At 45.0% G+C, this 22192-nt stretch overlaps 1 protein-coding gene across 1 annotated transcript in view; it reads left to right on the top strand.

Annotated features, from left to right (window-relative positions):
- Positions 1-1857: 1857 nt before the first annotated feature.
- Positions 1858-22192, top strand: part of KDSR (3-ketodihydrosphingosine reductase) — a gene marked incomplete at both ends in the record, with an annotated part of 34830 nt that continues 14495 nt past the window's right edge. Inside the window, 6 exons of the mRNA XM_079718051.1 lie at positions 1858-1965; positions 7194-7283; positions 9272-9328; positions 14572-14637; positions 14830-14925; positions 20553-20744. Coding sequence (XP_079574177.1) covers positions 1858-1965; positions 7194-7283; positions 9272-9328; positions 14572-14637; positions 14830-14925; positions 20553-20744 — 609 coding nt within the window. The remainder of the gene's footprint in view (positions 1966-7193; positions 7284-9271; positions 9329-14571; positions 14638-14829; positions 14926-20552; positions 20745-22192) is intronic.

Genomic DNA, 22192 nt, shown 5'->3' with positions numbered 1-22192 from the left:
GCTTGGGGACCGTACCCTCAAATCTTGCAATCTGGCTAATTCTGGGCAATAAGTTAAGAAAGAAGGAAAACTCAGATCAATTCCTTTGTTCCCGAGCTCCTTAGTATTTCTAAAAATAACTTCAAAAAGGAAAAGCAAGCAAACAAAAATACGTGCCTTATGCAAACCAATACCATAATGAAATGTCACTTTACACCCAGTAGGGAGGCTATAATTAAAAAGACAAATGATAGCAAGTGTTGGTAGGGATGTGGAGAAACTGGAACCCTTATATACGGTTGGTGGGGACCGTAAAATTGTGCAGCTGCTTTGTTAAAGTCTGGCAGTTCTGGTTAAACAGTTACTAGAAGATCCAGCAATTCCACTCCTAGGTATATACCCAAGAGAAATGAAAAACTTATACATGAATGTTTATGCTCACAGCAGCATTATTCATAGAAGCTAAAAAGTGGAAACAGGGCTTCCCTGGTGGCGCAGTGGTTGAGAGTCCGCCTGCCGATACAGGGCACACGGGTTCGTGCCCCGGTCCGGGAAGATATCACATGCCGCACAGCGGCTGGGCCCGTGAGCCGTGGCCGCTGAGCCTGCGCGTCCGGAGCCTGTGCTCCGCAAAGGGAGAGGCCACAACAGTGAGAGGCCCGCGTACCGCAAAAAAAAAAGTGGAAACAACCTAAAGGTCCACCAATTGATGAATGGATAAATGAAATGTGGTGTGTCCACAGAATGGAATATAATTTGGTCATAAAAAGCATGAAGTACTGATACATTGTATCACATGATGAACCTTGAAAACATTATGCTAAGTGCAAGAAACCAGACACAAAGGCTACACATTCTATAATTCCATTTATATGAAATATGCAGGATAGGCAAATCTACAGAGCCAGAAAGATTAGTGAGTGATTAGCTAGGGCCGGGCCAGGATGGGGAGGATCTGGGGAGTGACTATGAACGGGTAACGATTTGTGTGCGCGTTTGGGGGGTGTAACTAAATGTTCCAAAATTGACAGTGGTGACAGTTGCACAACCCTGACTATACCAAAACCCATTACCTATGCACTTTAAACGGGCGAATTGTCTGGTGTGCAAATTAGATCTCAAAAAGCTTTTTATCTTTTTTAAACCCTGCCTTGGTAAAGAAGATGAACTCTGAGCTCAACGAAACTGAATGATCTGGGTGATTTAAAAAACTCCATGTTAAGGCTTTCCCGGTCCTCTGCAGAGCGAAAGTGGGCTGTGACCATTTTCTAAGTACGCCAAGAAAATACGAAATGGAGCCCGGGATTTCAGAGCTCGATCCCCTGACTTCCATACACTAACGAGGTGCCGAGATCCCGGAACCGGGGCTTAGAAAGCTCCGACACGCCTCCTCCGGCCTCGGGCGGACGGCACCCGGAGCCACGCCGCGGAGCGGCCCGGCCCCCGGGAGCGCGGCTCGGGAAGGCCCGGCGCCCGCTCTCCGCGGTCCTAAGCAGCACCCTCGCCACCAGCCGCGAGCTTCACCCGGAGGCGCGCCGGGGGGCGCCGCCCGGGCCCCGTCCGCTGCGCGCTCGAGGCAGCCCATCTCGCCGGCGGAGGGTGCGGGACCCCGTCCCGACGCTCCGAGCTCGGCGACCCCAAAGGACACCCCGCTGACTCCGGCGGCGGCCGCGACGCTCTGGCCACTGGAAGCGCCACCCACCGCGGTCGCGCCCTTCGCAGGCTCCGCCTCTTCCCCTCCGGCCGCCGCCCCGCCCCGCGCCGCGAACCCAAACACCGGGCTCCCACTGCGCGCGGCCGCGCGTGATCGCCGGCGCAGCCGAGCCCTGCGCGCCTGTGCCTGCGCCGCCCGCCCCAGGCCCCGGCCTCGGCCGAGCGATGCTGCTGCTGGCGGCCGCCTTCCTCGTGGCGTTCGTGCTGCTGCTCTACATGGTGTCTCCGCTCATCAGCCCCAAGCCCCTCGCCCTGCCCGGGGCGCATGTGGTGGTGAGTGGCCTCCTGTTGCTGCGCCGCCGCCTCCCGGCCCGCTCGGTCGCCCCGAACCCCGGCGCGCCGGTCCGCGACTCAGGCCGGGCCGCCGACGTTCCCTTCTCCAAATGGAGGGTCACTTGCCGCCCTCCGCCCCGGCACTGTCTGTTCGGAGGGCCTCGGGGACCCGCCCTCCGCTGCCTCTGGCTCCTCCCGGGGCCGGAGAGCGGGGCGGCGCGGGCAGCGCCAGCGAGCTGGGTCCCCGCACTGCAGGGGCTCGAGAGGCGCTCGTTAATCCCCGGGGCATCCCTGGGATATTTTTGTCCTCGGGTTTCCCGATGAGTCAACTGAAGAACAGGGAGGCAGAGAAACTTTGCCAAGGACACCGCGGTCGGTGGCGACGCCGGGCGAGGCGCGCGGTCCCGGCGGGGTCGCAAGGAGGCGGGCAGCGGTGAACCGGGTCCCAGCCTCCAGGACCCGCCGAGGCAGCTGGGAACTGGAAGGTGGCCTGTGCGAGTGACAGTTGCCAAAGGAATCCAGGAAGTGACTCACCTGGCGGGGTCGGGGGGGTCGGGATTGCTCTAAACCCGGTGGGCTGGCAGTCCTGACTAGCGGTGTTGGGTCGCTTCTGTCCAGTCTACACTGCCTGTCTCTTGTGAGCTCAGCCTGTGGTCGGCTGACTGCTGTCCCAGTGCAATCCTCTGCCGTCGTTTTGGAGTCCGAGGGATGAGCCGAACGACCCGGCTAGTTAGTGCTTTGGGAATGAAGGGGATGTGGATGGATTTGGGTTGTTTCTTACCAGAAGCTCATGTCTTCAAGGATCCCTTTTCTGCAGGCGGGGCACCTTTCTTAAACAGAGGGAATGCCTTCTTACCTGCGCCCAGCACGTCTCATTTTGCTGTGGCTTTCTGGTCCGTTTTCTTACTTGCTTTTCTCACAACCCCGGAGACATTGAGGCGGGAGGTTATAAATAAGCAAAATTAGTTACTAAGCTGGCAGTGCAAATCCTTCTGGTGCCAGAGGTGACATATGAGTGTCTCCGCTAAAATCCGAGCCTCTTCGCTGAACTGGGATGGGATGGAATGGTCATTGCTTTTAGTGTGCTTTAAATCGGGACAGAGTCTGTGAATGGGAACATATATTTTCTTTAATTTCTCTCATAAAACTATTAGTGTTTTTTCCAACTCCTGCTATTTCTGATGTGGAAGATAGAGGAGGAAGTGAGTGTAAATTCATTAAAGAGGGAGAGAAGAGCAAAATTTTACAATCATGCTAAAGTCTGAAAGTGTCACATCTGCAAGAAGACTTCTGCCTCAAAAACGTGGCTTTAAAAGTTGGATTTTTCAGGGGCTTCCCTGGTGGCGCAGTGGTTGAGAGTCCGCCTGCCGATGCAGGGGACACGGGTTCGTGCCCCGATCCCGGAAGATCCCACATGCCGCGGAGCAGCTGGGCCCGCGAGCCATGGCCGCGGAGCCTGTGTGTCCGGAGCCTGTGCTCCGCAACGGGAGAGGCCACAGCAGTGAGAGGCCCGCGTACAGCAAAAAAAAAAAAAAAAAAGTTGGATTTTTCAGAAGTGGTGTTTGCAGAGCATAACTTGTAAAAATGTAAAGTCAAAGCAGTAATGAAAAATTTCATTCAGTGTTTATAAGAAGGGACTTTCAGTTGATGTTCACTCTGGTCCTACCAGCCCCATCATGCTTCTGCGGGCTGTAGATAAGATAATAAACACATCTCCTGGGGTAGATTCCGAAGAATTTCTTATTTTCACCATCCCGTTTTAATATGCCACTATAAATAATATGAGGATACATGAATAATGCACATGATGTCACCATCTGTCTTCTTTTTTAATATCATAAAAAGAGTGAAAGTGTAATTTTTTTTCTTGAGATTTGTTACGACTAGACCCAGTCGTGTTAGAAAAGGGGCCGGTGTTTAGAATGTCTTGCTGATGGTGAAGCATGAGCAGGCTTAGGTCATAACTTGTTTTGTTTTTAGAGCAATTCTGATAAACTAGTGTTATCTCTCTAATTACAGTGGTAAACCTATTCAGCAAGTCTTACACAGTATATACATATATATATTTAAATCAGCTGTTTGTTTGTTTTTTTTTTAAAAAGCTGTTTAATTGACTTGGTGAGCACTAGAAAAGCAAGTCCTCCCTTTTGGAGAGATGGGTGGGAGCAGCTGTCCTTGCAGCAAAGCACCCCTTCTCTTGCCCTCAGTAAGAGGTATATGGTGCGAATAAAGAGATAGTAACATTTAAAACAATATTTGCAATGAACGGTAAGAGGGAGTGACAAAGAAAGGAATTAAACTGTTATCTTTAGGGTCTCACATCTCAATTTACCCATGGCCGGGCAACTCAATACATATTTACCATTTTTCTCAGCCATTAGGAAAATCTCTTATGTTTTCTTATACCATTCAAGAGTAACATAGTCTAGATGGACTTATGTATATTCTTAGACACCTTTTATGAATTAGCTGGCTTGGCCTAGAAGGTCAGTTTCCCATGAACCCTGACCCAAAAGTTGAAGTCTTATTCTTGTTTTTATGGACAAATCTTATAAGGGTAACCCTGTCCTTTGCTGTGCAGTAATTTTACATAGCTTGCTTACCTATTACGGTCTAGAAGAAAAGCCAGCAATAATCAGAATAGCTAGCATCTACATGGCACTTTAGAGCATATAAATTTTCTCAATAACCTCATCACTTCAGCTTCTATCAATTCATTGAATAACAAATAAGGAAATTTTACTTACAAGTTTTTTTTGGCACTGTATTTTTTTTCAGGGAAATGGCATCGTACGCCATTTTGCAAATTAATGTAGACAAGTATTTAGCAACTGCTTATGCAAAGTGCTGTGCTAGGAATGAGGGAGATAACTTGGACTTGGTGCTTGTTGTCGGGGAACTTCGAGTCTGGTAAGGGAGATAAGGCAGGTACAGAAGTAACTGCATGAGGTAGAAAGTGACAGGCAAAGCACAGGACAGAGTCCAGAAAAATTTCTTGGAGGAGGAGACATTGGAACTGGCCTCTGCAAGTTAGGTAGGATTTGGAAATGCAGCTGTGGGAGATGTTGAGTGGAGGGACCTCTAGGCAGCAGGAGCAACATCATGAAACAGCCAAGGACATTTTTAGGGACCTTGCTAATTGCTATGGAATTGGAATATCTGGTGAAAATTAATAAGCCAAAACTACCCATGAAATATTTCAATAGCAAAGAGGTCCTCAGAGGCAACTGTTAGCTGGGGCAGCAGGTATATTTTTACAGTAACCGGTAGATAATTGGTTAATTTTCCCAAAGAAATCCCTTCATTAGTGAGAAGTTGAGGCTCAAGAGAAAGTAGGGTCGTCCCATGGACATAGGTACATTATGTAGGAGGGTGTCATGATGGTTTTAAAATCATGAGATCGATTGGTCAGAGATGTTCTTTACAGCATGATTTATATCTAACAGTAAAATATTCGAAATAATCTAAATGTCTAACAACAGGGAAATAGTTAAATATGTTTTGATACGGCCGTTTAATGGAATATTGTAAAGGCTTTTAGTTTTTTAACCTCAGACATTACAAAATAATGTTTTTTAGAGTAGGTGCAAAAGCGTGTAAGGACAGATGCCTCTCTGACACTTGCTTTCCCCCCTCTCCTGACAACTCCAGGCCCTCCACTCCCCTGGCCCATGTTATATGATGTGTATAGGGAGAATGACTAGAAAGATAATGTTACATTCGTATTATTAAATAAAATATATATTGAGTCCTTCCTATATGCCAGGCACTGTACTAAGCGCTAGGAATACAGTGGGGAGCCAAAATAGAGTTGGTATTTTTATGGAGTTTATGGGGTGGTAATGGAAGAGGTGGTTGTGAATCAAATAATCACACAAGTGAATGCATGGCTGTTTGATTATGGAGTGATGTAAAGCAAAGAAAAAAAAGGATGCAATGCTGAAAAGTGGGTTGCAGTGGGGTAGAGGGCAGTCCATGAAGGCTTTCCTGAGGTGGTGAGGTAGAGCTGAGATTTAATGGGTGAATCGATGCCAGTTAGATGAAAAGAGGGGAGGAGAGCATTCCTGGAAGGGAACATAGAATGTGCAAAGGCCCTGTGGTTGGAGAGAGCATAGAACCAAAAGACAGCCAGTATGGCTGAGCTATAGATGGTGAGGGTTAGACTAGTGCAAGAAGACAAGCTTTACTTTTCAGTATTTCCATGTGATCATGTATTACTTTATAATAAGCAGTCACTTAAAATATCATAAGTATATGCAACTGATTATTCTTTTCATCTCCTGTAGAGCTGGTCATGCATAGGAGATGTGTAGTAAAGAAATGGTTCATTTGGATTTGGACTCAAAGGCAGACTAGTGTTTTTTTTTTATTTTTACTTCTTAATTTATTTTATTGAAGTATAGTTGACTTACGATGTTAATTTCTGTTGTACAGCAAAATTTTTCATATTTTTTTCCATTACGGTTTATCACAGAATATTGAATATAGTTCCCTGTGCCATACAGTAGGGCCTTCTTGTTTATTCATTCTGTATATAATAGTTTGCACCTGCTAATCCCAAACTCCCAATCCATTCCTCCCCCACCCCCCTCCCCCTTGGCAACCACAGGTCTGTTCTCTGTGTTTGTGAGTCTGTTTCTGTTTCATAGATAAATTCATTTGTGTCATATTTTAGATTCCACGTATAGCGATATCATATGATACTTGTCTTTCTCTGTCTGGCTTACTTCACTCTGTATGATAATCTCTGCATCCATCCATGTTGCTGCAAATGGCATTCTTTCTTTCTTTTTTATGGCTGAGTAGTATTCCATTGTATATACGTACCACATCTTTATCCATTCATGGATGTTTAGGTTGTTTCCATGTCTTGGCTATTGTAAATAGTGCTGCTGTGAACATAGGGGTGCATGTGTCTTTTCGAATTAGCTAGATGTACAGGGCACTTCCCCCTCTCGTCCCCCGCCCCCCGCCACAGTGAACTCAGAAAAATATCATAGGTGTGCAGTTGATAGCTCAGTACTGGAAACAATGCCAGCCCGGCTGACAGTGTAATCTTTCCATGTTTGCACTTAAACTCCATTCATTAGGTCTGGGATGAAGATGCTACACTAGCTGAAGATTTAGTTCCTGTAGGTTGGGTTTTAGAGCCCATCATAGTTATTTTAAGTAAACTTCCCACAGAAGGGAAATTTCAAGTGCTAAGATTTCTTAATTTCTGCTTTTAGGTTACAGGAGGCTCCAGTGGCATCGGAAAATGCATTGCTATCGAGTGCTATAAACAAGGAGCTTTTATAACCCTGGTTGCCCGAAATGAGGTAAGTCTTCTAGGTTCATTACTATTTACCTACTAATTCATCGTTACATTAGTCACAGAGGCTATGCGACCATCACAGTGTTCACACCTGTGGGGAAATCGCTCACGTCTGTGGTTGGAGGTGTGATTCCTGAACCACTGGTTATTTCTTGTATTTGGGACAAAGACTTCTTGGCTGAAGCCAGGTTAGTTCCACAGGTGTTTTTTCAGTGCCAGCAACTCTTAGGCAACATCATGGACACTGCAGATCTAGGAGCGGCCAAAACCTAGTTAAGCGCACACCTGGCCACGGGAAGCCGGGGGGCCGCCACCTCCCCGGAGGTGCCGACAGCAGCCATCGTGGGGCTGGTTCCTGAGTCCTGAAGGATGACGTGTAGGTGTTTCTCTATAATTTGCTTATGACATGATCTCCATCTCTAGTGAAACCCAGACCCTGCAGGGGAATCTCACTCTTCTCCAGCAGTTTAGCAAAACATGTGTCTTTCTGTGCCGAGTCAACACAAGGTCTGTTTTTCTTTCTTTCTTTCTTTTTTTTAAGTGTCTTATTCTTGCCAGAGCCCAGAGCAGTGACACTGTATTCCCACGAGCAGTCATGGCGTCCCCTTGCTCTATGGGCGGGGGAAGGACCACGGCTGCCCTGCCCATTGCTTGGGTCACAGTGGGTGCTCCAGACATCTTTGTTGGATGAAGAAATGAAGGGAGGGATGATGGAGAGAGTGGGCGCTCCAGGGCGGCATCGTTGATTGGGGATTTTTGCTTCACCTGTGAATAAGGAGGGCGGTAGTGTGGTGGCTGCCAGGTAGGGGTGCTCAGCTGAGCAGGGCCCAGTGGGGATGGCAGGTCACGGAGGACCCAGGGGAGATGTGTAAATAATGACACAGAATTAGGCTTGGGCGTCCATCATTTCTTTTAAAAATGAAGAAAGGCGGAATTAGCTACCTTTTATTTATCCCCTGACCCCTCCCACAACGCATCTGCTTTGGCATTGAAACCACCTTCCGTGACTGAAAACACGACTGTGATAAAATGGCATTTTGTGAGATTTAAACTATGCTGATATTTGACAAAAGGCAGATGAAAAACGAGGCAGGGAGGCCAGCATTTCAGGTGCTCAGAAGCTCATTCTGTGGTCCTGGCATTGCTGGAGGTGAATGAGCCTTCTGGCACTGAGAAAGTCTTTATTTTCTAATGTAATTTTCTATTCTGATTTTGGTAAAGTCAGGTGGTGTACATCTTTATTAATAGAGTAATATAATTTTATTATAGGCACATTGTTGTTTAGAAAACCCACTTGTCTTTCAGAAGGATTCCCCCCTCCTTTTGTTCTTCTCTGCTGTCATGATGTATTTAAATTTCAGCTTTTATAGCCAATTAAGGCACTGTAAACCGATCTCTGTCTTTTTGAAAATGACTAAAACAAGCAGAATTGAGACCTTGGAAGAATTACACAATTACATGGGTTAGCTTTGCTTGTCCTCAGAGTATCTTTGAGAGTATCCAGGCATAGGTTTACCTAGTCCGTCTAAAAACTGATTTTGACTATATTTGCTTTTTTAGTAGAGGAGGAAAACATTGGATGATCTCGTAGGAAAGCATTCTTGACATGGAATCACATGTACCCTTAAGTTTGGGAAGCACTGCATATCAGTATGGTTGTTCTTGTTTTATATCTAAGTAACGTCAAATTAAAACATTTATTAGAATTGATAGGGTGACCCTTAGCAATTAATACTGATAACAGGGATTTTGAGTTTCCTTAATTTTTATTATCTTTCTCTGCAATGAATTTAAAAACTTGCTTTCACTTAGCCATAGCTTAGCATACTTTACAGCTATGTGTCCACCATAGCTCTGCAATATGGGTGCTGTCCTGCGTGGTTTTTGGCATTTAATAAATCCTTGTACAACTAATTGCTTTTTCTCTCCTTTTAAACAAACAAGTGGACAAATACACAATCAGTAGAACTAATTGTTCTCTGTTACTTTCAGGACAAACTGTTGCAGGCAAAGAAAGAAATCGAAAAACACTCTATTAATGATAAACAGGTAAAAATCACTGTCCTCATGACGCATTTTCTATACTAATCAACACAGGTGTGCAGAGGAAAAGAAGAGGTACTTCAACTGTGAATAGTTCATTGAAAGCACGTAAGCGTTTCCTAATTAAAATACATATTAGGCTGTCTTTAAAAAGATGAAATTGTTTGGGCTTCCCTGGTGGCGCAGTGGTTGAGAGTCCGCCTGCCGATGCAGGGGACACGGGTTCGTGCCCCGGTCCGGGAAGATCCCACATGCCGCGGAGCGGCTGGGCCCGTGAGCCATGGCCGCTGAGCCTGCGCGTCCGGAGCCTGTGCTCCACAACGGGAGAGGCCACAACAGTGAGAGGCCCGCGTACCGAAAAAAAAAAAAAAAAAAAAAGATGAAATTGTTTGAATTGTCTAGGATTTCATGTTATTACCAAAAACAATGTATAGACTCTAACACACATACACACACAAGTGATCAAATACCAGAATGCTTTCCTAGAAAATGATTTCATTTCAATTACTTATTTAAATTAACTTAAGGGGAAGGAGGTATTAAATTTTTTTTTTGGTTGTGGAATTTTTTGACTAATAAAATGGTATGTATATATATATATATATACAATATGTATTTTAGTATAAAACATAATAATAAATTGATAGCCACACACTCATCACCAGCTTAAGAAACGGCATTTACCAGGGCCCCTGAAGGCGCCTCCGTTCCCCCCATCAGCCTCGTCTTCCTGTCTCATTCCTAGAGGCAACCCCCAGCTTGATTTTTGTGTTACTTCTTCCATTGCTCTTTAAAAATAATTTGACCGTAAATGCATGGGACGCTGAGAAGAGTATTGTTTACTTCTGCTTCTTTTTTTTTTTTTTTAATTTATTTATTTATTTTTGGCTGCGTCGGGTCTTTGTTGCGGTGAGCGGGGGCTACTCTTTGTTGAGGTGCCTGGGGTTCTCATTGCAGTGGCTTCTCTTGTTGCGGAACACAGTCTCTAGGCACACGGGCTTCAGTAGTAGCTCATGGGCTCTAGACCGCAGGCTCAGTAGTTGTGGTGCATGGGCTTAGTTGCTCTGCGGCATGTGGGATCTTCCCGGACCAGGGCTCGAACCCGTGTCCCCTGCATTGGCAGGCGGATTCTTAACCACTGCGCCACCAGGGAAGTCCCACTTCTGCTTCTTTTTGAACTTTATGGCATCATTCTTATTTTGATAGCTTTATTGCGATATAATTCACATACCATAGCATTCACTGATTTAAGGTGTACAGTTCAGTGGTTTTTCGCTTATCCACAAAGTTGCACAGTTATCACCAGGATCCATTGTAGAATGCTTTCATCATCCCATAAAGAAAGTCCGTATTCATTTACAGTCACTGCTTGTTTTCTCCCAGCCCCCTCCTAGCCCTAGGCAATCACTAACCTACTTTCTCTCTCTAGGTTTATATGACATCATTTTTTTGTGTACTCTCATGCAACTTTATTTCTTCACCTGATACTATTGTTCAAATTCCTCTCTGTTGCTGCTTAAAGTACTAGTTCATTCTTTTTTTTTTCCTGCTGTCTAGTGTTTTCTTGTCTGTATAGACTACCTTCCATTCATCAGTTCTACTGTTGGGTGGATACTTAGGTTGTTTCCAGTTTTTTTGTTAGTTTGCTTTGATTCTTGCTATGACTAAAGTTTATGTGCAAGAATGGAATATACCTAGAAATGGAATTGCTGAGTTGAGCGTATGCATCACCAAAGTGTTTACCCTCTCACCAGTAGTGGTCGTTGACTCTTTGCCAACACTTGGTACTGGCAGACTTTCTAATTTTTGCCTTTCTGATGAGTTTTAAATGGTGTTTCACTGTAGTTTTAATTGCCTCTTTTCTTCCCACGAGAATATATTAGAGAACTTCGCATGTCAATATAAATAAGTCGGCCTCATCTTTTAAAACTGCTGTGGCATACTATTGAGTACCCCAGAGTTTATTTAATCTGTTGCCTCTTGTTGGCTATTTGTATGTGTTTTCTTTTGCATTCTGTGCTGCACATAAAAATCCTCATCCACCTCTCTTTGTGCACCTATGTGAGTTTTTCTCTAGTACTGTGGCCTCTGCCTGTATCTCCTTCTCTGAAGCCCACAAACATTGGAAAGCTGCCAGCTCAGCAAATCTCCCCAGTTTTTTGTTTTTTTAAATATAAAAAATGTAACTTCTGATAGAGAATGAAACATCATCCAGAACCACAGATCTGAAATGTCCTGGCTGAAGGCCAGTCCCGCCTGCTGCTAGCACCATCTCTGCTCTGGGCTTCTTCCTTGTTATTCACACTCCTTCATCTGTCAGAGGTCTTCAGGTCATGTGGAAAGTTCTTGACTTGCACATCAAGGAAGGCGAGGATCATCCGGGCTGGGCTGGGCAAGTGGGAGCCTGATCCTGCCACTGGGCCAGGAGCTGGCTGGTTACTCCTCTTAGCAAAAGCAGTGCCCTGGGGGCATTCTTTTTCCTGGTAGTTTGTAAACATTTTTTTTGAAATGTCACTGACCTGTGGTATAGGTTTTATTCACAGTAAATGATCTAATACTGTATGAAAAGACATGTTTAAAATTAATTGTATGATTCCTACTCTTTTTTTGTTTGTTTTGGGTTTTTTTTTTTTGTGATACGCGGGCCTCTCACTGTTGTGGCCTCCCCCGTTGTGGAGCACAGGCTCCGTATGCACAGGCTCAGCGGCCACGGCTCACGGGCCCAGCCACTCCACGGCATGTGGGATCTTCCCGGACCGGGGCACGAACTCGTGTCCCCCACGTCGGCAGGCGGACTCTCAACCACTGCGCCACCAGGGAAGCCCCCCTACTCTCTTTTTTAAAAAATGTCTTCTGTATGATGATGGGATAAAATTCAAGGCCAAGCTCGCTAGTCTGGAATATTCCAGGTTACGTTTGCGAAGGGGCTTGTTTCCTTTTCATAGGAATTTAGACCATTAGGATGGGGTTCCTTCTTGCATTAAATACAACTTCCTGCCTGATGTATCAGTCCTAAGGCAATGGGGCTCTTTTTATCCAACCCTTTGGCCTCACTTCTCACATCGTGGCTTCTTAGAGCGGGAAGGGATCTTGCTCGTCACTAGCCTGTGACACTGTTACTGTACAGGTGAGACCACTGCAGACGTCTTGGGTTCCGCTCGGCTGGTGAGTGAAGGGACGGGATTGGAACCCGGCTTCCCCAGTGCTGTGCCTGCTCTTCCCACCACATCACACGGCCCTGGACGTGCAACTGCACCTGGGTGCATATCGTGGGTGTGTGCACCCTTCCGTACACACGCGCTCTGTCTTCCTCTTAGCTCAACGGCCAGTCTCAACAGGGAGGAAACCATGGAAAGGCTGAGAAACTTCAAACACCCTTCTGCTTCTCTCAGTGAGCTCCCTGGGAACATAGAACCTTTCCTATGTCAGAGGCCTAAGCTCTGATTTGAAAACATTGTCTGAAAAGGAAAGTTAAAACAGTAGCTTGGGCTTCCCTGGTGGCACAGTGGTTGAGAGTCCACCTGCTGATGTAGGGGACGCGGGTTCGTGCCCCGGTCCGGGAAGATCCCACATGCCGCGGAGCGGCTGGGCCCGTGAGCCATGGCCGCTGAGCCTGTGCGTCTGGAGCCTGTGCTCTGCAACGGGAGAGGCCACAACAGTGAGAGGCCCACGTACCGCAAAAAAAAAAACAACAAAAAAACAGTAGCTCACTGTCCCCATTAGTGTTCTTAATTTCTATTTCATAAATTTCTATCAAAGTAAGCACCGAGGGACTTCCCTGGTGGTCCAGTGGCTAAGACTCCACACTCTGAATGCAGGGGGCCCGGGTTCAATCCCTGGTGAGGGAACTAGATCCCACATGCATGCCGCGACTAATAAAGATCCCACATGCTGCAACTAAGACCCAGCGCAGGCAAATAAATAAATGGATAGATAGATAAATAAATACATACATTCCCCAAACAAAGTAAGCACCGAGATACATGCTTTTTCCCCCTTTTCCCCTCCCTCCCTCCCTCCCTTCCTTTTCAAAGACTAAATGGCTGAGCTCTTCCCACCATCCCTCTGTGCTGTGCATCCCTAAACATGGCCAGGTTTGTACTAGGTGGGCTTGCACTTAGCTTGGTGACCCCTCATCTAGAACATCTGTAAATGGCAGGTCAGTCCAGAGTCAGGGACCGCAAGCAAACCTCAGAGTGAACCAAATGTGACTTGGTTCCCCCTCGGCTCCCACGGGCCCAGATCTGCCCTTGGCCTAGTAAGACGATGCCACCAGCTTAGCCTCTCAGCCCGGCTGGACTAAGGAGGCTTCTGGGAGTAGATCCTGTTGACTTATCTCTTTATTCCACCTACTGGTATTGAATCCCAAGAGGGCAGTGATAGCTCTGATATGGCTCCAAGAGGAGTATTTTTTTAAACGTATTTATTAAGTTCGCTATTATTTTTTGACCACTTTATTGAGGTAGGATTTGTGTACAATAAACCACACCAATTTAAAGAGTTCAGTTGGATGGCTTTTGACTGATGTATCCATAAATGCTTGTGAAACCACCCCTGAAATCCAGACACAGAGCATTGCCATCACCCCTGGAGTTTGCCCCGCCCCACTGCACCCTGTTTCTCCCTCTACTCCTGGGTGCACGTGGCTTGTGATGTACTTTCTGTCACTATAGGCTAGTTGCATTTTAAAAGGAGAGTTTTTACATTTCTCTTTCTAGCTTTAGTGAGGCATACATAGACAAAAATTGTATATATTTAAGGTCTGCAACATGACCATTTAATATATGTTTACCCTGTGTAATAATGACCGCAAACAAGTGCATTAACACGGCCAACACGTCACGTAGTTACCGCTTTTGTGTGTGTGGTGAAAACACTTCAGATCTACTCTCTTAGCAGATTACAAGTCTACAGTACAGTATTAATACAATAGTCACTGTGCTGGGCATTTGATCCCCAGAACTTATTCATCTTCCACCTGAAAGTCTGTGCCCTCCGACCAGCATTTCTTAAAACATTCTTCTGAGTTTGCTCAAAAGAGTTTTCTTCAAGAAAGTGCTCCCCCCACCCCATTTGCCTCTCCTAATTGCATTGTCAGCAGATTTCAAACCCTGCAATCTGTACCTCCAAAACTGGACTCCTTATCTATTGGAAAAAAATTGCCTTTAATTTAAAAAAAAAAAAAAGTTCTTTTAAAGGTGGTTTCAGACCCCTGCATAGCTTTGATTATTTTTTTCTCTGTCTAACAGGTGGTGCTTTGTATATCAGTTGATGTATCTCAAGACTATAGCCAAGTAGAGAATGTCATAAAACAAGTAAGAGGTTGGGTTAATTGGAATTAATCCGCTCGCCTTTCGATTGGTTTGCCATTTTGGTGTGTGGCTTGGAGTTGACGTATCTTCCTTGTAGATTTAATAGTTTTATAGATTTTATCTATTGGCATTGATTAGCTACTAAGGGATTCTTTTCTTCTCTTTCTTAATGCTCACTCTGATACATTTTTCCAGGCACAAGAGAAACTGGGCCCAGTGGACATGCTTGTAAACTGTGCAGGAATGTCACTTGCAGGAAAATTTGAAGATCTTGAAGTTAGTACTTTTGAAGTAAGTAAAAATTTGTTTTTTCCTCATTGGGGTGGCCCACGCACTAAAAGGGAGGACTCCTTCCTAGCTAAAGGCTTTCTGAATGAAATAGGTGAAACGCGTTCAGATTTAACAGAAGCTGGAGAAAACTAGAGGATGGACAAGATTTTAGTCACAGTGACCATCCAGCCTTAGAAGTTGAGACAAGTCTCTGGACCTTGGTTTCCTCAGCTGTAAAATGGGAATGAAACCTCCAACCTGACACAGATTACTGTGTTGATTCACTGAGGTCATATCATCAAGAGAGCTCTTTGTACGCCAAGAGAGGCTGGATTTTCTTGTCAAGTATCAGTGTTTTTAACAATGAAAACCCAAAAAGGTGAAGAGCAGACTCTAGAGTTTTGAAACCAAGAGACAAAGATAATGCGTCATATTCATACTTATGTTTTTAAGAAGGTCAGCCAAAGAAACGCACATCAGATTTGAAGGCTTTCTTAGGTGCAAAACTTGTTTTTCTTTTGTTGACACTGCATCAACCATCTCTTTCTTACTGGTCTCTAGAGCCTTCCTGGTGGCCATGGGTTTTGAATGATTTGCTCTGAAGTTAAAATGCATCCTCCTCTTAAGGAAGAGGAGACTCCAAGTGCAGCAGTTTAGACATCTTGCTTCTGGCAGACTGTGGGAAAAGCACCGTAAACTCTGTGATTAGGTGAGCTAGGCGAGTCCAGATGGAGACGGAAGCAGAGGGATACCTTAGTGGGGACTCTAGCGTCTTAAGGCTCCTTTATCAACTCGGCATAAAAGATAGTTGTCTTGACCTGTAGGCCTTTATCTCTAAGTATTGACAGGGAGATTTTGAAGATTTTCTCAACAGCTGTGTAAAAAATCAGTTGTGGGAAATAGTTGTAGTCTAGGTATGAAATGATGAGGGGAAAGACTTCAGAGGTGGCCAGCGAAAGAGGAGTATGTGTGCGTGCATACATGCGTGTGTGCATGCGTGTGTGCGTGAAAGATGCTATAAAGGGAGAATCAGCAGACTCACCTTGACCGGCTGTGGACGGCAAAGAGGATCGAGGTGTAAGTAGTTACGTGGCTGTAATAAATAAATGCCTAGTTGTAAGGCTAAGACCTCAGGATGTGGGGTGTGTCCAGGGACAGAAAGGGAGGGATTGTTTCTGTCTGTGTGTCTGGTGGAAGTCCGCAGGTAATGGAGTGAATGATTTGTGGGGATTTATAACTGAGAAGAATAGAAGGAACTAAGAGTATAAGACCAGGTGACTGTGTGGGACTTCCCTGGCGGTCCAGTAGTTAAGACTCCGTGCTTCCACTGCAGGGGGTGCGGGTTCGATCCCTGGTCAGGGAACTAAGATCCTGTGTGCCACTCGGTACGGCCCAAAAAAAGACCAGGTGACTGTGTGTGGGTATCAATGACAAGGAGAACACGTGAAGCAGGTGAGATGAAGGAAGAAGTAAAATACATGTATAGAATATGCAGCATGCTGAGATATAAAAAGAAAGCACAAATCTGATCTTTTTTTAAAAACTCACTTTATTCTCAGCCTTCAGTCTCCATCACACTCTCTCCTTCCTTCTGTCTGTCTGTTTCTCATTCTCTCTCACTTTCATTTAGAAAAGCCATCGATTTCTTTCCCACCCACCCCAGTACCCACGCACACAGACTATCTGTTGCTCTTTCCCCAGCAGCATGGGACAGTAGGAAAAGAGCTGGCCTTTGGCATCAGACTAAACCAGTTTTAAATCTTAGCACAACTGGTTTCAAGTCGAACCATTTACTAACTGTGATCTCGGGCGAACCGTTCCTTTTCCTTCTGGCCTCAGGTTTGCCTCCATCCTCGGCCTCCATCTCTGTGAATGGGACGTACGGCTCCCAGGGCTATGAGGATGAAACAGCATAATTGGGTGCATGATGCTCAGCTCAGGGTAGCTGTGTGTAAATATTAATGTCCTTCGTCTTTTATTCATTCAACCCACAAATATTCGAGAAAGCCTCTAGTGAATCGAGTGTCATTCTAGGGCCCGGGGATGCTGTGGTGAGCAAGAGAATAAAGCCTTGGCCCAGCTAAGGTGGGACAGACCAGGCAGGATCCAGCGGATCAGCAGTGTGATTACAGATGTGCTAAGTGTGGATACTCGGGGGAAAGGAAATGGGAAAGGAAAAGAGGAGGCTCTTTTACACAGTGTGGGAGGTGACCCGAAGGACAGGTGCAGACACCAAGAAGGAGATCCAGTCTGGAGAGCCAGTGGCCGCAGGGGCCCCGAGGTGGAAAGGGCCGGGCAAACTCCAGGAGCTTGACTGGGAGGCCAGGAGGCCAGAGCTTCCTGAGCCCTGGGCATGTGGGATGGGGCCACTTTAGATTTCAGTTGAAAACCTCTGAAGGGGTTTAAGCCAGGCAAGGGAGTAGTGAGATCTGCATCGCAGCTTTTAGAGGCTCTTTCTGCCTGCCGTGTCAGGAGACTTTTAGGACTGTCAGGGTGATTAAGACAAGGGTTGGTGATGTCGGAAGTGGATGGAGGTGCCGGCGTGGGTCACCGTGGAGTGAGGGTGGTGAGAACAGAGGCCAGCACGGTGCAGGGGCTTAAGCAGCTGACAGGGGATGTTGGAATTGGCCTCACCTCCGAAAGGACTGGGCTTGAAAGAGGAAGGCTGGTTAACCCCAAACCTGTTGCTCTATTCCAGTGACAGGGCCTCGTTCCAGGGATTGTTTGCTGTGGGCCCCGCCGTCTCTGGCCATCACCCCTCTGCCCCTGGCTGCCCTGAGAGGAGGCAGGAGGCCACTGTGCTGCAGAGGGCATCTCCTTCGCAGGCCATTTATTCTTTTTTAAAGGTTTGGTAGAATTCACCAGTGAAGCCTGAGGTTTCCTTTGTGGGAAGGTTTCTAACTTTAGTTTCTTTAACAGATGTAGGGCTACATCTATATCTTCTTATCTATTTCTTTTGGAGTGACCTTTGGTAGCTTGTCTCTTTTAAGGAATTTGTCCATTTCATCTACGTCATTGAATTTACTGACAAAAGTTATTCATCATATTCCCTTACTATTTTAACATCCGTAGGGTTTGTAGTGATGTCACCTCTCCCATTTTTGATACTGATAATTTGTGTTCTTTCTCTTTCCTACCAGTATGACTACAGATTTATCAATTTTGTTGATCTTCTCAACAACCAGCTTTTGGCTTTATTGATTTTTCTGTTGGTTTTTTTTTGTTTTCTATTTCATGTATTTCCCTTTTATTTGTATTATTTCTTTTTTTTCTGCTTACTTTTGTTTTAAGTTGCTCTTCTTTTTATAGTTTCTTTAGGCAGAAGCTGAGTCATCCATTTAAGGCTTTTTCCCTTTTCTAACACAGATATTTAGTGCTGTGGATTTCCACCTAAGTTCTGCGTTAGCATCCTACAAATTTTGATAAGTTGTATTTTCACTTTCATTCAGTTAAAAATATTGTATAATTTCCATTTTCACTTTGACCCTTGGGTTATTTAGAAGCGTTACTTAGTTTTTAAATATTTGGGGGATTTTCCAGAAATCTTTCTCTTTTTGATTTCCAGTTGAATTCCATTGTGGTCAGCAAACATACTTTGTATGAGTTGAATCTTTTTGAATTTATGGAGGCTTGCTTTATAGCCCAGAATATAGTTTATCTTATAGCCGTTCCATGTGCACTTGAAAAGAATATACAGGGTCAGCCCCCCATATCCGAGGATACAGACAGCAGACTGTACCGTGCCATTTTATATGAGGGACTTGAGCATTTGCAGATTTTGGTATCTAGGTGGTGGGGGGGTGTCCTGAAACCAATCGTCCATGGATACTGAGGGTTGATGGTATTGTGCTGTTTTGGGTGGAGTGTTCGATCAGTGTCGATTAGGTCCAGTTGGTCGATAACATTGTTCAGGTCTTCTGTCTCCTTACTGATTTGTGTCTGCTTGTTCTGTCAATTATTGAAAGTGGGGTACTGAAATCTCTGATTGGGATGGTGGGTGGGTTTGTCTATCCGACTGTTTTAAACAGACTCTTACTCTACATTCCTGTCCTCCAGCCCCCAGAGGCACTTGGTGCTGCATGAGCCTTTTGGGGCTTTTGTGGTTTAATCTTGCTTTTTAGTTTGTCTTCTCCTCACCTCGCATTCAGCTTTCTGCCAGGTTAGTTCTCACTCGTCATTCTTTTCAACTTCCAAAATGTCATTGCTGCTATTTTCTTTGCTCATGTGGATTCTTGCCTTGAAAAAAATCTCTATGGAGATTTTAGTGGGGTCTCTGAAGGGAGCTAAGGTTTACACATGGGTTCAGTATGCCTCCTTTTTTTGTCAAACCAACATAATGATATAAAAAACATTTGGGGGGAAAAATGGGAATCCCAGAATCCTAACATAATCACTTACAATTTTCTACATTTCTTTGGTTTTGTACCTGTGCACGTGTACTTTTATTTAATATTCAAAATAGTTGCAGTCACAGTGTAAATACCGTTTGCCCTCTGCTTTTCTTTTTCTTTTTCTTTTTTTTTTTTTGCGGTACACGGACCCCTCATTGTCGTGGCCTGTCCCGTTGCAGAGCATAGGCTCTGGACACGCAGGCTCAGCGGCCATGGCTCACGGGCCCAGACACTGCGCGGCATGTGGGATCTTCCCGGACCGGGGCATGAACCCACATCCCCTGGCTGCATTGGCAGGCGGACTCTCAACCACTGTGCCACCAGGGAAGCCCTGCCCTCTGCTTTTTTTAAACTAAGTATTTCCCCCTGGCCTGCTGGTGTTTCTGGTCATTGTTTCTAAAAGTTACTTAATGCTGTTGAGTTAACATTTCATGATGGACTTAAAGTTTCCCGATGAAGTGTTTGGTTTCACATGGTGATAGATCTAGTATTTTTACAAGACTTTTAATATAGAAACATTGTAATGCAGTATCCTGAGACTTTCAGGTTGAAAATGTAAGGTTTTTAAGAGTTCCCAGGATGAGGGGAAAGTAGATCCTGGTGCCTCTGTGAGTTCTTACCCATCATAATATAAGAGCCGACATTTATTGAGTAATTGCTGCAGGTCAGGGGCTGTGCAGGCGCTTGCCTTGTGTTTCCTCTTTCAATCCTTGCTGCAGCCCTGTGAGATCACACCCATATTAACCCTGTTTTCACTGAGGAAATAAGTAGAGTGTCTGACTTTTCTGTTCATCATCAAATAGGCAGTAAATGGTAGAGCCCAGGCTTTACACCACAGTCCCTGCTGTCAACCCCGGTCCTCGTCTCTTTGTGGTCTTTCTGTCACCTAGAACTAATAGGGCTGGAAATACTTAGAAGCTCTTACCTCAAAACTGTTTCTCGAAAAGTGTTACCTGCAACACTCAGTGTACATTTTATAAGGAGGAGACTAATTTTGACCAGTCTTCAGCAAAGATGTAAGTGCTGTCGTTGTGAGAATGTAAGGCTAGATTGAAATAGGCTCCCAGTGGTAGGTCCTGTGTGTCACAGTCACTTCCAGGATCATTAAGCCTTCATTCATTCAGCAGATCGGCTGAGCTCCCAGTCACTTGGGCTCCACTGACGAGCTCAGACTTGGTGAGAAGGCAGGATGCCCGTGGGATGCAGCCTTGGGGCGTTGACCTTGCTTAGTTCTTGTGGCCTCTTTGTTCCCTGCAGAGATTAATGAGTGTCAACTACCTGGGCAGCGTGTACCCCAGCCGAGCGGTGATCACCACCATGAAGGAACGCCGCGTGGGCAGGATTGTCTTCGTGTCCTCCCAGGCGGGCCAGTTGGGCTTGTTTGGTTTCACAGCCTACTCTTCATCCAAGTTTGCCATCAGGGGATTGGCGGAAGCTTTGCAGATGGAGGTAAGAGCTGTCTTCAGTCAGCCCAGCAATAGATGTTCCCCTTTAGTCTGTAACTTCCTTACATGTGTCATTGTATGAAATTAGAGATTTGTAGATTTGGCATTAGTGAAGGAGGATTGACGCAACCCCTGAACTTTGCAGTTAACATGCTTTTCATTGCATAAAAATTTAATACACAGTTAGCACTACTACCATCTTCGTAGCATTACAGGCATACCTCAGAGATTTTGTGGGTTCGGTTCCGGATGCAATAAAGTGAATATCGCAATAAGGCGAGTCACATGAATTGTTTGGTTTCCCAGTGCATATAAAAGCCATGTTTACACAGTACTGTGGTCCATTAAGAGTGCATAGCATTATGTCTAAAGAAACAATGTACATTCATTCCTTAATTTAAAAATACTTTATTGCTAAGAAACGTTAACCATCACCTGAGCCTTTAGTGAGTCTTAGTAATAACATCAAAGATCACTGATCTCAGTCACCATAACAAATATAATAATAATGAAAAAGTTTGCAATGTTGGGAGAATTACCAAAATGTGTCTTAGAAACACGAAATGCTATTGCAAAATGCTATTGGAAAAATGTTGCCAATAGACTTGCTCAGTGCAGGGTTGTCACAAACCTTCAACTTGTAAAAAATGCAATATCTGTAATGCGCAGTAAAGCAAAGCATAATAAAATGAGGTGTGCCTTTACTGGCCTAATACTGTGTGAGTATCTGTAAGATATTTTATTCTTTAACTTTTTGTTGTTATGGTTCTTTAACATTTTTAAAGATACTCCTTTAACAAAAGGATCTGTCCTTTATGACTGACTGATAAAACTAACGTGTTTGAAGAAAGAGCTACTGTGTAGCTCTCAGCTTTTAGACAGATTCATTTAACTTGATCTCAGTTTCCTTGTTGGTAAAAATGAGAAACTAAAAGTTGCATTTGGCTTTCCTGATACTCACATTTTAATATCCTAAAGAAATATTGATGAATGGGAGTGCGTTTTATCTTCACAGTGAATAGAACACCTGTGGAAGGAGGATGTGGTTAGGATTAGCATAAAATAAGCACTTGTCAGATGTGTATAACCTTCCTCCTCAGCTGCGTGAAGTAGACTTCTGCGTTGTTGTTACATGGGGATGCTTAGAGAGCATCGCACGTATCTTTCCAAAATCACGTACTTTTTAAGGTAAAATTCTTTCTATTTCTATATACAGTTGACCTTGAACATCACAAGTTTGAACTGCGCAGGCCCACTTATTTGTGGATTTCTTTCAATAAAGACTATAGTTCCTCATGATCTGAGGTTGGTTGAATCCGTGGATGCAGCTCTGTGGGTGCGGAGGGCCTCCTGGAAAGTTATACATGGAATTCGATTGCGCAGGGAGTCGGCGCCCCTGACCTCCACGTTGTTCAAGGGTCAGCTGTATACTGAAATATAACACTACATCAC

The sequence above is a fragment of the Hyperoodon ampullatus genome, assembly GCF_949752795.1.
Source record: "Hyperoodon ampullatus genome assembly, chromosome: 13".
Classification (NCBI taxonomy): Eukaryota; Metazoa; Chordata; class Mammalia; order Artiodactyla; family Ziphiidae; genus Hyperoodon; species Hyperoodon ampullatus.
Note: the sequence above shows the minus strand (reverse complement) of the source record. Positions and strands in the feature narration are given on the sequence as shown.